The sequence below is a fragment of the Leptosomus discolor genome, chromosome Z (assembly GCF_034619465.1).
Source record: "Leptosomus discolor isolate bLepDis1 chromosome Z, bLepDis1.hap2, whole genome shotgun sequence".
Classification (NCBI taxonomy): domain Eukaryota; kingdom Metazoa; phylum Chordata; class Aves; order Leptosomiformes; family Leptosomidae; genus Leptosomus; species Leptosomus discolor.
The window spans coordinates 64949289-64967259 of record NC_141419.1 but is presented as its reverse complement, the minus strand read 5'-3'; the positions used below and the strand labels follow the sequence as shown (position 1 = coordinate 64967259).

Sequence of the window (17971 nt, the reverse complement as noted above, 5' to 3'; positions counted from 1 at the left end):
CTGAGCTGGATGCAGGCTGCAGTCATTACTGGTACTTATGACTCTGTGGTTCTGAAGAGTGAAAATGATGTCATTATAGAAGAAGAAAGGAATTTAAGATGTTTTGGAAAAGCAGTAGTAACACTTAGCCAGTTATTGATATAGCATCAAACTGGGGGATCAAGATGTGCTTTCATATGGCTTTTTAGATTGCTACCAGTAAAGAGACTCAATTCTGGAGCTGGCCAAAAATACTGTGAGTACTATTATCGGTGGTATTGAAAAATACTTGGGTTTTTTCCTGGGTTCCATTCCCTTTTGGCATCAAAGGAAAGGCATTTTTATTTGCACATGAGAAGTGGTAACAGGCATTCCTTTATAAGGCTAGATTTGGCTTCATGAAAGTGATCAACTAACCAACTGCACCTGCCCCAGCACTGCAAGATAACAAACATGCTACAACTGTTGTATCATCCTCACGCCTCACAGCAAGTCTGCTTTCTAAAAATCTAGAAAGCAGTGGTGATATTGCTTCCTAAGAGTCATCACAGCCTAAATCAGACACCAGCATGAAGCCCCAAGAGTAGGAGGCACCATTTTTTCAGCTAGGAGGCACCTCAGAACCGCACTGAATCAAGTACTGCTTGGTGGATAGAAGTACCTTTAGAAATCACACCAGTAACACTTTCCCTTTCTGTGGGAAAACACCACATAGGGATGCTTGATACTGGCATTTTAAGTACACTTAGATTTGACAGGAGAAACAACCAAACACTACTGAGTAGGAGAATTTGACTTGAAAAAAGTATACTTAAGAAATACCCCTTGCAGCAGACTACATTGAGCTTGTAAGACGCACTACAGAAAGCCTTCAAATAGCTGGCTAAGTACCTCCAACTTACCCACAAAAAGTCATATTCATTGTGAAGCCAAAGCAGACCTTACCCAAGACTACGTGAACTTCAGAAAAAGGCACAGCAAACAAACCCAAAAGTTTGGTAACCTTAAGAATCAAGGTAAAGCCTGAAAACTTCTGTCTTTTCTCTCCACAAGCCACTTGAGAGAAAATATATTCCAAGACTCAGCTCCAAAATGCTTACAGTGAATAGCACTTTTGAAGAACCTAAACCAATGCAATTAAGTACATGAAGGCACCAGGTCAGTCTACAGGCCAAAACACTCCAAAGCTGCTTGGGAGGACTTCCAACAAGGTTCAGAGCACGGACCTGCCTTGAACATACACAAGTCTCCTCAGGTGGCTTCCTTCCAGGAAACAGGCATCTTCTAGAGTGTGTTAGCCTCCTCTGGAGATGGGTGAATTCCCAGGTAGCAGCCCTAGATTTCTCCAAGGTAGCTACCCAAGGAGTTCTGTCAAAGTTAGAGGCAGTTCTGTTCCCATTAGTTTCCCAGGACCTCTCGCAGGCATCTCCAGGAGTGCTTTTGTTTCTTCTGGACACAAGTGTATTCCCAGGTAGCAGCCCCAGACTCTTCCAAGGTAAGTACTCAAACGCCGTTGTGTATGTTGGGGGAAGATTGAGGCCTGGTAGCTCTTTGGGAATTTTCCCTATGACCAAGAAACTTATTATTTTACCTGTTCTTTCTCAATGCTTTCCTTACACAGGCTTCAGGGATAGGAAAGAGGTAATAATGAAGATACCACACTCTGATTCTGGATGCTTAGAATAAGGAGCTCCAGAAATTCCCAAAGCATTGAATCACATAACACAATCCACTGGATAACATCAAAGCTTCTTTCAAGACTTTAAACAAACAAACAAACAAATAATCTGTCACTTCTCACATGTGGTATGTATGTACGCCATACAACTACTTAGGAGAAGCCTTTTCCTTAAATCTGTACAATATCCCTACAAAGGCGTGGAAAGGAAGAATCAGCCAGCATACAGGAAAAACATAGAATTTTTACTGATCTGACAAAATTAATTGTCTCATGACTTGATTTCCCTTAAGATACTTATGAACCTCAATTACTTTATACACTGATTACTAAAACTCAGTCAGCCCTAACTTTTTTGTAATTCTTCATGTATCTAAACTTAAGGGAAAAATGTTTTGCTGTTGTTTAAGTAGAACACTACATATGTTATGCAGTATTTTAAACTGTAATCACAGAATCATGGAATGTCAGGGGCTGGAAAGGACCTCGAAAGATCATCTAGTCCAAGCCCCCAGCCAAAGCAGGACCACCTGGAGTAGGTCACACAGGAACACGTCCAGGTGGGTTTTGAATGTCTCATTAATCTGACTTGACTTCTGAATTGTAATGCAATCAGATTCACTCCTTGGCAGTTATTTTAATATGTTTAACAACGACGTCATGCAAGATGACGGTATTGGGGGAGAATAGTAAGGGGGCATTTGTTTTAATTAAACAGTTAAAGCTGCTGAATCACTTTTCTGGATTTATTCTGCTCATCAAAGATACCTTCCTGAAACTGGTAGCTGCTGAATTAGCACCTGACCTCACACAATGGCCTTTTCCTTGATCAGCTTCAAAGACCTTTCAACACCAACAAGCCAAGAAAGTTAACAATGGAACAGACTTATGAAAACTGCTGTCCAGATCAAGTTTAAATTCCAACACTCATCAGAAAACACTCACATCAAACTCAAAAAACCCACTTTGGATTCCAGTAATAGTTTATAAAAAGCAATTTTAAATTCTGCTTGTAGAGCTTGATGAATTGTTAGTATCAATAAATTACCATCTGTGCAGACTTCTGTTGAAACAAAAACTTGGGGTGGGGGATGGGGACAGGACCTTCCTCCACGGTGATGCTCCATGTCAAAGTAAGGTACTCTGAATGACTAAGTCTTCACATGAACAAGATCAAGACTTGCTTCATCAAGATCAAGACACTGCTCTATCTCCAACTGGTTTATAAAAACCCAAAGCATTTTGGAAATAAGCTTAAAAGACCATCCTTAAAGCCTATGACAAAGGACACACTAAAGCAGCATTTTCAATCCCAGCTCATTCACTTTCAGATGAAAAGTTCCTCTCAAGAATTCTGATCCTTGACTGCAACAGTCTTACACCAGGCCATGATCAATCCACTGAGATAACACTCTGTTGAGACCAAAGAGTAGAGTTCCCACATTAGGATGGGGTGAAGAGTCAGTCACTAAAAATCCAAGATCAAAATCACAAAGGCTTTGTATAGGTGCAACAGGATACATAACTACAGCTGTGTGGGCCAGCAGCAAGCTACCAGGATGATCATGCATTTGTGTCAATATTTTCCCATTAGCCTGGGTCCTGCCAAGAGCCCACAGACAGGGGAGAGGGAGACAAATGCAAACCTTTACAGAAACTGTGCACAAACTAACCATGTCCTCTGTCTGTTGTCTAAGAAGAATAAAAGGTACATCTGAGAAAGGATACATGCATTTTGGGAACAAGGATGAACAGTCCGAATCTTAACTAGAATAAATATCATATCAGTAGTTCTGTTCTTTTTTTCACTACATAAAGAGGCATTAGTTACGTCAAACCTTACCTAAGAAGTGGTAAGCTTCGACACTCCTTCTGTTCTTGCAATTTTTTATAAAACATCCACCATCATGAAGGCCGTATTAGGCCAAGTAGAATGCCACATTAATTCTGACCCCATATAAGGACAGCTTCCCCTTTTTTTTGCTCAGAGGTGTAAAGATCACAATCACAGAACGGATACATGCAGAAACATAGCAGGAGTAGTCTGCAGAGATTACAAAGTCTCAATTTAATTTCTTCTTAGAGTTGAACAGAGAAATTTTACCAGAAGGCCACACAGTAGTCTTTGCTGATGCAAGTAGGCCATGTCATCATCTCACACTATACTGATACAACCTTGCATCAATAAAATATTACAGCATGATTATGACAGTCATCACACCCAATGCTCTAAGTGACAAATTGAATTTATGAAGATTAGAGAATACTATTGGTGAATGACAATGGACATAATCTTTCGATAATTCAGCACGAGCCAGATCCACAGCTCATTCACAAAATTCAAGATGCTGTGTGAGATAAAGCATGGTGTAAGTCCAGGTTAAAAATAATAAGAAGAAAACACCAGGGAATTGACAAAGTTGTCCTACAAAAGGACAAGACAAATGAATTAAGGAGGATGGTATTTTTGTCAGTCTATTTGAGATGGGGGAAAACCAGGCATTTTATGGGCATTTATCTACAGACGGTACAAACAAAGCAAGGCTTTGCTACAGACAGCTTTGGCAATGCCTTCATTATGATCAACGAGGTCCAAAACAAACTCAGAACTTCCACTTACAGGATGAATTGTCTGTATTACAACACCTAGATGTCCTTCCTCTGACCTGCCTCATGCTTCAGATGGCTTGGACAACTGCCTCAATGTACCTTAACCAAAGGCTAAAACTGGCCTCAGCAAGACAAGGAGGCTGAAATTAGGACAATATTATATTTTCCTTCAAGGGAACAGATAGGACTATGGATGCAAAAATGCAAACAAGGTATGGAGGATTTATATACATGACTTGGAACAAAGAAGGGAAGCTGCAGGTAAGCAAAGAAAGCAACAACTGAGGCAAAGCTGATACTCCTTTGCTGCACTGGACTGTTTCAATCAACCACACACAAAATACAGAAAGTGATCTGAGAAGCAGCAGCAACACGTACACATTCCAGAAAACAACTCATCAACAGAATACAGAAGCCTACAGGATTCTCAGCTCAGCTCAGGGGAGACCATCCAAAAAAACCCAAAAAAGCCAAATCACAAACCCAACACTAAGGCAGGGCATTGCCACTACATTATCTTCAATGTTTTACATGTGCTAAACCAAGAAGAAACAGCTACACTAACAGAGCAGCTGAGTAGTATTTTCACTTTCAGATAAATCAGTAAAACCAAGCTTCTTTCATTCAGATATTTTTCAGTTAATCAGGACTCCATCTCTCCCAACTGAGGAAGATCTCAAAGGGCCATGCCTCCTGGGAAGCACCTGTAACTCGATCTTTAATGGCTTTGGATCGTATTTTGTTTCATCAGCCTGACTATTGTCTGACTTCCAGGACTGTATGCTGTTTCCTCAACATTTTTTATATTATGTGATATTTGTAACACTGGGGTTTGTCCAGTTTCACAACGCTATCTTTAGAAATGCACACTAATTAAAAGAAAAAAAAGAAAGGAAGTGCTTAAAGCTAGACATATATATGCCATAGCTGCAAGCCAGGCCATACATTTTCACTGATTAAACAGTAGCAGAGCAACATCTCTTTCCAGGAAGACTGAAGTTTAACAAGCTTTGACAGCTTAACAAGGCCCACAGAATGTAAAAATAAAAACAAGGAAGCCACCACATACATGTAGGAGTACCACAATAGACCTAAAACCAGCGAGTCACAAGCATTCAGGCACAGAAGCCTGATGAAGCTAACACCAGAGGGAAAAAGCACTTATACTTTTTGCAACTGAAAAGTTAGTACCTCTGGTGTGGAACCAAAGCAAATTCCCTACACGTTTACTTAAGTATCTTAGAAGCAGGCCTCAGTGAAACAGCCAGCGTTGCGAGCAAAGTTCTTTGCTTGTGAAGTTAATTCTCCTGCAGAGGCATAAGAGCCAGGCCTAAGATAATTGGGTACAGCTTTCACAGTAGTAAAATCAGGCTATTTAATACACATTTCAATCAACCATTACAGAATTCCCACATTCAGGAGCTGTCACCTAAATGTATCCTTAAGCACAGTTTTTGCAGCAGTGGTTTCAACAGCAGCCAAAACTTAATCAAAGGTTAGTCCCATCTGCTATCAAACCAAGCTCTTTTTCTCATGCACTATGAAAACATCTTAATTTTTATTGAATACGCTGTCAGTGATGTTGGAAGCTTATCTTCATGGCTCCTTCTACTGGCCATAACAAAAGCATGAACTTCCAACAGTATGAATACCTATGCCTTGATCTGTGGTGTAAAGCACACTCGTTCTTTCCCCTAGCCAACAAACTTGGCAAGGCTGTAGGACAGATTGCCAATAGAACCCTCTTCAGGAGGGGAAAGGAAAGACAGTTATCCACCTGATGAGTCCATCACATTTTCCCCTGCTGGTCCAAAAGAGAACGCAAGAGTACTGTAGCTACTAAACAGCAGTTCCGACGGTCTCTTTACCTTGCTTGGGCGGGACTAATGAGGGACGACAGAGGACTGTTGGTTGGGTTAGTCCTACCCAAGCAAGGTAACAGGATATGTAGAATGTGGCAATTACTATGAAAAGCACCAACACTGGACTCAGTTATGGTGCCCTCAATATTCTGCAAGTTTCATGAACTAGAAATACAAAGCTAAAAACCAGTTGCTGTGGACAAAACATTATGACTCTAAAAACGTCACTGATGCAGTAGAAGAGCATCTCTGAAGCAACAGCTGCTTCTCGGCAGTCTCACAAAAGACCTGATGTACCCGTGAGATGTATCAGTGCAGCCTGACCCCAAACACCTCTTCTTAGAAGTTAGCTCACTACTTCTCCACAACTTGCTTGCCCCCCTCAACTTGCCAGATCCTTTTTTTTTCTTAGATAAAATATTTTCGCAATAGTTAGCATCTCCTACTCTTCATCCAACTCCAAATAGATCGATGTGTCTAAACAATTAGAAGCGTGAAACAAGACTACTGGATAACCTAAGGAGATCTGTTGGAAAGATGATCAGGAGATTTCCTACATGGAACACACAAAAACATTGGGATACGCTCCAGCCTTCAAATACAGAAATATACTTTCTTCCTCCTCTCTGTTTCCTTCCTCCTGAAGTAAGATGATAACACAACCAAAACACGAGTTAGAACTTAAAGATAGTGTTCTTGCTGATTCTTTGAATGTTACAGGGCCACAGGTAAGTAAAACCTATTTGAGAGGGAAAAAAGCAAACATCCAGAAACGCAAAGGTGAAACATGAGAAAGCAGAAAAAGCACGAGTAGCAGGACACTAAGGGAAAAAAGCCAGAAAACAACCCAAACAATCTAACACATTATTTACAAACAAATATAAAGAAGCCAAATGTGCTAAAACAGATCTTGAAACAAATTTCTTTCACTGTCAAAGACATCACAAATCACTAGCTGTAGTACATTGGAAAGACAATCTTTCACACATCCTGATGATTACTAAGGAATTGTCAGAATTTACCAACTGGTAAAGGCTACACAGCATGCCATATAAGACAGTAGTAAGTAGCCCGTTGATCTCTAACTGCATTTTACTAGAATTAAGACATCACAATGAAGATTCTGACAGATATCAGACAACTTTAGTACATAATCTTCAAAATACTTAACAGTCTCACTACTATGAACATCATTCTCATAACTGAATTTAGCAGCATGCTTTATAATGTGTATAGTCATGATTCATCAAAGTTATTCCACAATTTCACTGCAGTCTGATAGAGGTATGATGCTCCAACATTTCTGCGAAGATTTCATAGGACATTTAGAATGGAATCTATTCCAAGGCTGAAAATACAAGCTCCAATAAGTTAACAGATTTTTTTCCAACAAAGACTCCTGAGACTTCTACATGACTATGGAGCTCAACCAACAGGCAAACCGACTATAGGCATCAGCTTCCTGTTTCTTGCAAGCTAGAATAAACCAGTCAATATCTCAAGAACTTACCTTCAGACTTCAACTTCGTAAGAACAAAAATCAGGTAGTTGTTGAAATCTGGATACTGATTGAGTTGTTCTAGTTTCTGAAAAAAAACTGTTAAGGAAAGTCAAATCTTCACATACAGCATTTACAGCTTTCTGGATATAAAGATTATTAAATGAGTTATGTACTGCTGCATCACCTCAACCAGCTGTGACTAAGCTCACAGTATACAGAGTATGAACAATCTAAAAACAGTTTCTGTAATTTTGTTACTGAAGCAATACCTTTTAGTTGTGGGTAAATCTGAAAAAAAAAAAAATCCAGTGACAGACACAGAATTCAATAGATTCTTAAAAATATTTGTAAAGACACTAAAAAAGCTTCCTCTGTACAGTTTTGGATTTCAATATTTACACTTAGAAGCCTGCAAAACCCAAGGAAACCACTGAGACACAATCCCATAATACATGGGGTTTTTCCCTCCACAATAAATAAAAGCATTTCAGCATTAAAACACAACAGCTATAATTTTGATAAGCTACTCATTTTAATATTAGACATATACTTCTTTATGATGCTAAAGTCACAGCCTGAGCTTTCAGCAGTGAGAGCCTTTTAATTGTAAATGCAGACTGTCGTACCAAGAAGTTCATGTCTATCCACAGTCTCATTAAAAAAAAAAACCAAAACCCAACCAAAACCCAAAATGACAAAATGCTCCTTAACTGCGGGAAGAATGATCACGTTTCTGAACAGCTGTGAAGGTATGTAGTTATTTCCTAGAATTTGTCATTAATTCTGCCTCAAATTTCCCAGTATTCTGTCACTGCTTGGCTAGAGCAGTGATCTGGCATTCTCCTCCTACCTTGTTCTCACACCTTGGTACTAACAGTTATTCTGCTCAACAATAATATTTTAAGTCAGTGCAGTGTCACCCCTAAGTTACTAAACCTACTAGATATTATCAGTACAGCAAACAATCAAGACATTTAAAAAAAATTATTTTTGGAAGAAGTAAGATTATTTGCTCCATAGGCACTTACTTTACTTGCTGTTTAGCTAAATCTCTATACAGTTAAAGCAGCTAAAACCTTAGCCAAATACATATATGCTAGGACTTGATGACCCAGTAAATCCCTTCCAGTTCTAAAGGATCCATTTCCTTCCAACAACCAACAAACAGTGTCTCAATCACAAGCTTAAGAAGCTTCATTTTTAGACATTTAGGCTGTTTGCATCAAGTCATAACTTTATCAGAGAAGGCTGCCCTCTTTCCACTTAGTAATAGAGTAAAGCACACTTATCACAGCCACAGCTCCTTTGCTGTGAACCACACAGGAGATTAAATGTAAACAAGAGGATGGCCAGGGCAAGAGAAAATAATATAGAACACCCTACATGGCCCCTAGAAATGAAAAAACACACACGCAAAGACTGTTGTCAAAGGTGGCAAGCTAAAGAGCTCTTTCATAAACAGCCAAGAAGTCGGGTAGCACGTTTTGTAAATTTTTTTCTCCTTCTCCAAGCTTCAGAAACACAATCACCAAACAGCCAGTTGAACATTACTAACAACTGTGAATTTCAATGGCTCACGTAGGAAGTAGCAGCAGAAGTGAGGAGAAAGAACTGAAAGAGCAGTACTTAATAGAAACTTAATGACAGAATGCTCAATTCACATAGGCATCAAAGAACAGCTTATAGGCCACATTTTCTTAATAACTACTTCATCCACTTCAACCTCATCTGAAAAATATCAGAAGCCTCATCAATTCATAACACAGGGTTTTGGCTAACCTATACTCCTTACTTTTTTGCTTTGAGTTCTAAGCACCCAAAATGTGCCAAAAAAGCATCATAAAGAGTAGTATGACAGAATCAATACACTGATAATCTTACAAAAATTCTGGACTGAGAGTACTTTAAATTTGAAACCATTAATCACCACCCTGCTTAGACATACTACTGCGTAGCATTCTACAATACAACAGCCACCACATTTTTTTTGTGGAAACAGTCTCAAAGGACACACACTTTTTTTTTTTTTAATTTATTTTTTAAAAATTATAGGACATGACCTGTCAAGTTGTGTTAAAACATTTTCCCAAACTGATGTATAGTACAATGGTAAAAACATGCTGCTTCTCTAACTTTTACAGGCCAACATGAGGACATCCTTGAAAGCACTGGTATATCAGCACAGCAGGGAGTTACCACCACCATTTAAAAAGAATTTCAAACATCAGTTAACAGCACTTTTGTCCAGTTAATTTCCACTCATCTTCAAGACAGACAGCATCACCTATATTGCCCATCCCACACATACGCTGCTATTTTTCAATGAACAAGCAAGATGCTGTAATAAAGAATAAGGCCGATTTGTAATGAAGTATGCATATGTGTATATCCATTGCTGACTAACTAAGTAGTCTTTAGAGATAATAAGGAAGCAAAGTTAGCCAAATGAAGGACATCACATGGAATCCTCCAACTTGACTCAAGGAACACAAAGGACTGAGCAGGACAGAAAAGGAGGGAAGCTAGCAAGAGCTGGTTTTGTGAACTGGAAAAGACCCAGGATGGTACAGGGCATGCGCCACAGGACAAGTTCAAGAGTTTAATCATGAGAAAGACTCAGATCTTCATCCCCAACGACCACCAAGGACCACCAATGGAGGCATAACTTGGGCAGACTGAGGCGGGACTATGGCAGGAAATTATGTTCATGAATTCCTGGAAATGATTAGAATAATCCAACCTTTTCTTAGAAATGTTATAAATACGTTAAAAGCTGTAAATATAAGCCAAGAATCCCAACGCTTGCGTGCGCACGTATGGAAAAAGTTATCCCCTGTGCTGCCCGGTGCCGCAATAAAGAATATCTGCCTAATAACACGTAGTTGTTATTGAGTTTTCTCTGATTCAATGCTATTAAGTTATTTGAAGCAGAGCTTTAAAACATAATTTTACATTAAAGCTACACCATAAACACTGTTACTATAAACACTATTTTAAATACTAAAGAGCACCAGTTTAACTTTGGGGCATTATCAAAACACAGACACTTCTGTTTAGGATTTTTCAAAGGAAGCAATAGCATCTTAAAAATCTGAAACATAGCTGCAAGAACAAGATGATCAAGACGAAAACTACCTTCATCTTTCAGATAAGAGCAGAAGCCTTCCTAAGCTTGATCGCATCTGTTATGAAAGCCTAGAAGTGGAGCAAATTTGGCTTCAAGCTAAAAACTCCTAAAATAACATAAAAACATATATATACATACATGTTCTTACCTACTTAAATAAATTCTGCTGCTTTCTATGAAGACCTTCAAGCAAATGCCTTAAATAAAAAGGGATCAAGACCATAAACTCATATCCTTCACAGGATTTCGGGACTTCCAGATCTTTTAAAGCACTTAATAGGCTAGCTCAAAGACCTGGAGACAATAGATGAGCACTTTATTTTTCAAGACCTATGCTTCTATTAGTCTTAATTTAAAATTTTAATCTCAATCTTTGTTCCTTAAACCCTTGCTATTTCACCACTTCTAAAATCAAGAAAGAATTAGGGGGGTAGAAAACCCCAACAATCCACCACACTAACACCAAATGCACTGCAAAGCAGCACAAAAAGCTACATACGGTAGACTTCCCCCTTCACGCATATTTTAACGAGTGTAGCGAGCGGTATTTCAGGCTCAGGCTTCTAGGCAAGCAGAAACATCCTCACAACGTAGCAAAATGCGCAGTGCCAGAGCCAGCGGGCCAACGAGGGCGTGCAGGCAGCGGCTCCGCCAGGGGCACTCCCCCCGCCAGCTACGGCTTTCGCCTCGAATCCCAGTGCTGGATTACCTCAGGAGGCCCCTGCTCGCCCCCGCTTTGCCGCAGAGACGACGGGCACTCCGCGCCGCGCCGCCCGCTCGGTCCGGCGGCCCGCGGGCACTCCCGGCCGCCTCAGCGGAGATCCGCCAGGACGAGGGCCGCGCTCCCCCCCCTCCGCGGCTGGAGGCTGGGCGCTGGCCCAGCGTGAGGGAACCCGGGGAAGCGTCAGATACCGGCGGAGCCGCGCCAGAGCCTGGCCTTTAAAAAGAAAAAAAAAAAAAAAAAAACCCAACCCCAAAACCAACCCGGCCCTTGGCTCCAGACTCGCAACAGGTGCCCGGCCCCCCCCACTCCCCGGGGGAGGGCGGCCCCGCGGCCCGCAGGCCGCCGCGGCGGTTCAAACGCCGCGCCACGGCCGCCCGCTCGGGCGGAGGCTCGGCCCACCGCGCTGCGGCGGCTTCCCGGGCAGGCCCAGCCGCCGCCGCCGCCTGCCGCAGCGCCGGCCTGCTGCCGCACAGGCCGCGCTCCACCCGCCCGCCCGCCCCGGCCTCCCCAGCGCCCGCCCGGGCCGCCGCGGCCCCGCTCCGCCAGCGCGATGCAGGCCTCGGCCAAGGATACTTGTTGCACGGCTCTCTGTGTGGTGGTATCCGGGGACTGCGACTCCTTGAGCAGCTGCAGAATCTGCTGGAGCCCCTGCTCGTCGGGCTTCCACTCATACTCCATCTTGCCTCGCTGGAAAACACCAGACAACAGGCGCCCGCGGTTAGCGGCGCGGCAGGGCCGAGGCGGGGGGAGGCGGGAGGGCGGAAAGGAAGGCAGGCAAGCCGGAGGGAGGAAGGGAGGGGGCACCGCGGCGCCCGGCCCGCTTGGCTCTCGCCCCCGCGGCGCGCACCCCGCCAACCGCCCGGCCCCGCCGGACGGAGGGACAACACCAACCTTCTCCCGCCGCCGCCCGCTGTGCTGTGCGCCGAGCTGACTGACTCACGGCGGATTCGTAATCTGGCCCGAAGAGCCCCCTCTCGCGTCCTCTTGGGTCCTAGCGTCGGGCACGCCTCGGCACGTCTCCGCCCGCCCGGGCCGCCTCGGGCCCGCCAGCGCCGCCGTCAGCCTTCCCCCGCTGTGTCCCACACCGCCGGGAGCCTGGGGGCGACAAAACCCGTGCCCCTCAGTCACGGCCGGCGGGAAACGGGCGCCTCCGCCGCAGCCACCCCCGCGAGAAGAAAGAGAAACCTCCGGTAGCCGCGGCAGGCGAGGGGCGAAGCGGCGCACCAGCCCCGGCCCGGCCCCCCGGGACAGCTGCGGCCGCGCACCCGCAGCGCCTGGCAGCGAGCGGGGAGGCTGCCGCCCACGAAGGAGAAGCGGGGCTGTGAAAGCAGACCCAGGAGCCAGGAACGTGGAACCTGCGTTGCCGTCTGCTGTACTTCTACGTGATTTGGTTGAGTGCTGAGCAGAGGTTCCCAGTTCCACGTGTGAGGAGAGAATAAGACCAACTACGCAAGAATCAGGGGGCCGGGGGAAGAAACTCAAAAGAAGCTGCTTCGAACACCTAGTGTATCTTACCCTTAGCATTAAAATATATCAGGGGGAGATCGCAGGTCAAAATTAGCAATTTTGATACATATGTATATATATAAAACATGCATTACAGACATATTTTTATATATAGCTATTTTTAATGTTATACATATTAAATGGGCTAATGGGCAAAATAAGAACATATTTTGCTGAAAACTGGTCTAAAATATCAAAAACAGTAATTCCTTGGCTTTTTACAATCCTACTTTTAGTCACTGTTCTTAAGCACCTTGCTTCGCGACATGAAAACTAGTTTCACTTTCTCCTGCAGTGCAGAACTCGGACAGTCTGCCACACATCAAAGCCTTAACAGCTGTTCAGTGGCATTGAGGACGGGGAACATTAGTGATTCCCAGTGGTGTGTCGCAGGTAATTTGCTGTGTGGCTTTTCGTCTCACCACCCCAATACTGACAGTCAGCTGTCCAGTCTCAGGTGCTAAGAAGTGCCCTGAGCCAACTTCCCTTCTATTACTATGAGCCACTATTCTTGAAGGAGGCAAAATTAGTACTGCACAGTCTCCAGCAAAACAGCAGAAGAAACCATCATAGGCAAAAAGACAGGCAGTGTACATATAATACCTACATATCTGGATAATGAGGACAGTGACAGAGGGTACTTGATGAATCAGGAAAGCATGCACACTGGAAGAAGCAGGAAATGGCTAAATAGCAGAGAAGTATGCAGTACAGCACACAAGAAAACAAAACTAATGCAGAGAACAAAAACATCTTAAAAAAAAAGGCAAGAAATGGGACATGTTTCTTAAGCACTTCTATTTAAGCAATTGCCGTAGTTATCATAGGATTATTTGGGAGACAGACTACTGAAGCAGCGCACCTCTTGAGAGCTTATCACACTGAAACATACTAGACTGAGTTAGTAAAGTAGATGTGTGAAGGCAACGCACCAGATACTAGGAAAGGATGGGCACAAGGTTTATACAAGATTTTTGTGATCACAGTGAATCTCCACTGGTTTCCCTTCAGTACAGGTCAAGTGTCAAAACAAAGGATGTGTACCCAGGCCATTAAAACCAATGTTCATGGCTCATACCATGTGGGCAGGAGAGCCCTCCATAGTGAAGCTTGCACAGCTGGAGCGGACAAAAGCTGAGATCCAACAAATCAAGGAAGAGCTAACTTGGACCTCGTTGCCCCAGCTGCTGCCTTACCAGGAACGCTGTAGAAACTTGATTATCTTTGAGACTTCTGGCCCACTGTCAAGTTTGTTTGAAATTGATTACAGCTTCAGAAGTTACTATTCAGAATTATGACACAAGGACTACATTTGTCTAATTTTATCAGGAAACCAAGTGCACTAGACAAAAATAATATTAAATATGGAAAACAAGGGAATAGACCAGAAAGGGAGGTTGAGAGACAGAACAGGAAAAAGCAGGAAGAGAAGCCATGGATCCAGAACTAAGAAAAATATAGGTTTCCTCTCCGTGAATGTGACCAGAATTAAATCCTGGTAAGATCTTTCCGCAGTGAAAGGAGAGAAAAAGGTCTACAAATCGGGAATGGGAGCCTTTCCAGTTAGTGGGGACATCCAAATGCTTTGGACAATCATCTTCCAAGATAGGTCCTTGAACGTCCTTAGATTCCATATAGGAACAAGTCAGCATATGTAGAAACCAAAGCAGATACCTCACCCTCCTGGATACCTTCCCTTCTTGATCATTACCTTTAAATTATTCTTACCTATTTCTAATACTTTAAATTCTGTAACGAAGCAGGAGAGGGGAAAATAATTTAACTGAGTCGAGGAAAAAACCTTCAGATTGCAAGCAAAGAATGTTTTAGAAAAAATGAGAAAATAGTTTCTTTCTGTATCCTTTGCCTCTTTGTTTTCTACCACCTGCTTCCCTCAAGCAAGAATCTTCTTGTGTGGAAAGAAATTCAGAATCAACGTTAAACGAAGTACCAGGCAGAGGCATCAAAGCTACCATTCAAATGTAAGATGGCCTGGTTCATCCCACTCAGTCAGTGGAACACACCAGAAATAAATTTGAAACACTTCACCTATATATGTTCACTGAAGAGTCTTGCACAAATGCTGAGCCTAATCTTTGATTTCTCTATTATCCAAGCTCCAGAAGTCATGCACTAGCCAGAATCCACTGGTATCACCACAATGTGCAATATTAAAAAAAAAAAATCAAAAAACCCCACAAAACACTAATCTAAATCTTCATTTCTCTCTCTGCAAACCTTGCCATGTTTTACACAAGCAACAAAAAGCCCAGAAGTAGTTTTTTTATCTTCAGTTTTGGTGCCAATACTCTCTTCCCTTTCTCTCTCAGAATGACCCATTATATCAAATGACACATATGTGGCATTTGTCATACAAGGAAACAAAAGGAATGGCTACAATATGTAGCACTACTAAGTCATTCAAAAATGCAGTAGCTAGAGTAGTACGCACAAGGCAGGCTTCAATTCTTGCTTCTTCCTAGGGGATGAACCCAAACTTTTTTCTGGAAAGTGTCCTTACCATCACATTAGTGTACTTGGTGCTAGGTCTTTCAGTCTCTCCTGTTGCTTTCCACTATGTTATAAACAGATTTTAACAGGAACTTGGATTAGGAAACGTTGTCTGATCAGCAACCTGTATAACTGACAGTTAATACTTAAGAGTACTGAAAAGTTCAGTGCACTGAAAAGAGAAATAGGACACTGGTGCAAATCCCTCCCGATAACCAGACAGAAAAAGAGATCTGCACAGTACTAGGAAGATGTCCCGTCCCTGTCTCCAAGCTGTACCTTTGGGAAGTACAACTTGCTGCTAGTAGTTTTGAAACTAGTTTCAAACAATTATGCTCTAATCGAAATTAATTCTCAAATTTGTCCTAATTTCAGAATTATTAGACAGTGGCAGCCACTTTACTGTTCATAAATTTTTTCCATCTTTAGTTTTACTACATTGGTAGTATTGGATTTTTATTTTTATTTTCTTTTAGAGAGAATTCTAATGAGCTACCTCCTTGTCACAAAATTCAGGCACTGCTGCCTGTAGAATCAGTATTTAATAATGGGAATCCATCATTAAATCCGTTGCTAAAATCCAGGCTTCCAAGCTTCCATGCAGACTGCTTATAGTGTCTCTCCATACCTCTGTATATAGAAAGTTTGTACACACAGAGGAAATAACCAATATTCCGTAACAGCTTTCTGTGTAAACCCTCTTATTTCAGGCTAAGATGTGGATTAAGCTAAGCAGAAAAAAAGCTCTCATAACACAGAATAAATGTGTCTATGGGAAGCAGCTCATGCACAATAGCCACTGCTATATTATTTTGCAATGTCTTCTGCGTGTAGAAATGCCCTAAGCTTTCACTTAAAAAAATACTGGTAGTTCTTACATCCAGCGTATCAAAGGAGAATCCATTCTAAAACATTTAGTGCAGTCTTCCTGAGTTCAGCCATATGACACGATTATTATTTATTACACAAACATTTATTCGTATAGTCTTTAGAAGAAGATAGTTTGACCCTGTGAAGCACCAGAAAGGTTACTGAGGAGACAGATGGAAAGCCAGTCTGAAAGGATTTTCTGTCCATGACTGAAATGACTAAGAAATTAATTTTCTACTTTTCTAGAGCTGTTATTATGATAGAAGGATTGTCTTGAACAGAAGTTTGAGGAAACTTTAGAAAAATATTTTTAAAACAGGATCTCATTATTACATTGTATCTGTGGAGAGTCATATAAAAACATTAGCCACAAGAGGCTGTAAGCTTACAATTTTCTGGCTAATGCAACAGTAACGAATTTCACCGTGGCAAGTGCAATTCTGTTGAACATCAGACTTCACGGTAAGATTTGCACAAATGGTATTAAGTTACCCTATGCAGGAGTGGAATCTCTTTCTGGTAACTAAGGATACAAACCCAATTTTTTAAAGAGTTCTTTGATGTCAGAGAATGACAAAAGGCTGACTAAGACAGTACCAACAGGAAATCGACCTAACAGAAGGTAAGACATATCCAACATGATCCAACACAAGCTTTAGACTAAAGTTAAAACTTTTGTGGAATGTACCAAACTAAGAATTTGCTTCATTTGTTGGGTTAAGATTATTTTTAAAAAGGACTTTTCTTCTTCTATCTGTAAGGAGCAATTTGATAGCCACATTCCAAGCAGCAAACGTATGGGCTTTCAGACAATGTATAATTCCAGATTTGGCTAGTTAATTGACCTTCATTTCCTACTGTCATTCATTCCCTATGGGTGGTAGGTCTAGGAGTAGAATAAGAAGCTAAAGAAACTAAGAGAAATTATATTAGCTTCCTATCCTCCTGAGACAATTCTAGCTATAATTATGTTGGTATCATACTAGAAATTGTGTATGTGTACAATCGATCCCATAGCACAATACCTCGCAATGAAGCTGAACTTAAATTTCCTGGAACAATGGACATTTCAATATTGGAGGCAAATAAATCTGTGATTTGCTCTCCATGGAACATCAGCTTGATGACGGACATTTTCCAAGAGAACCTACAGTTATAATAAAGTACCTGCTCAGGATATCTGCCACACTGTGAGAAATCTGCCTGTGAGAAAGGGAGAGCTGTTCTGGCTCATCATTGATGTGGCAGCACTGTCCACAATTTCATGGTTTCTTTTCCCAAAGGTGAAGAATAGTATTTCTTTTCGCAGATAATGTCTATAAAAGCCTGAACTGTGGAATTCCATTGAGCAGATGAAATATTACACACAATAACCTGACAGCCTGTAATTCCACTCTTCTGACAGAAGTATGTTCTTTCTTTATTTAATACATACCTCTGCTCCTCGTGCATCCAACAAGCACAGAGGAAAGAGTACAGCCATATAATTTCCACACACACAAAGGTGCAAACCCACCACACCATTACAGATAAAATGGATGACAGGCCACAGCATGCACTAACATTTGATGTTTTGTAGAACAATTAATTAAGACTTGATGCA

General features: G+C 41.9%; 1 protein-coding gene across 1 annotated transcript in view; it reads right to left on the bottom strand.

Moving 5' to 3' along the window:
- Positions 1-12159, bottom strand: part of TNPO1 (transportin 1) — a 59047-nt gene extending 46888 nt beyond the window's left edge. Inside the window, exons 1-2 of the mRNA XM_086479999.1 lie at positions 12055-12159; positions 7640-7715 (exon numbers count right to left, since the gene is read on the bottom strand). Coding sequence (XP_086336125.1) covers positions 7640-7715; positions 12055-12159 — 181 coding nt within the window. The remainder of the gene's footprint in view (positions 1-7639; positions 7716-12054) is intronic.
- Between the last annotated feature and the right edge of the window lie 5812 nt (positions 12160-17971).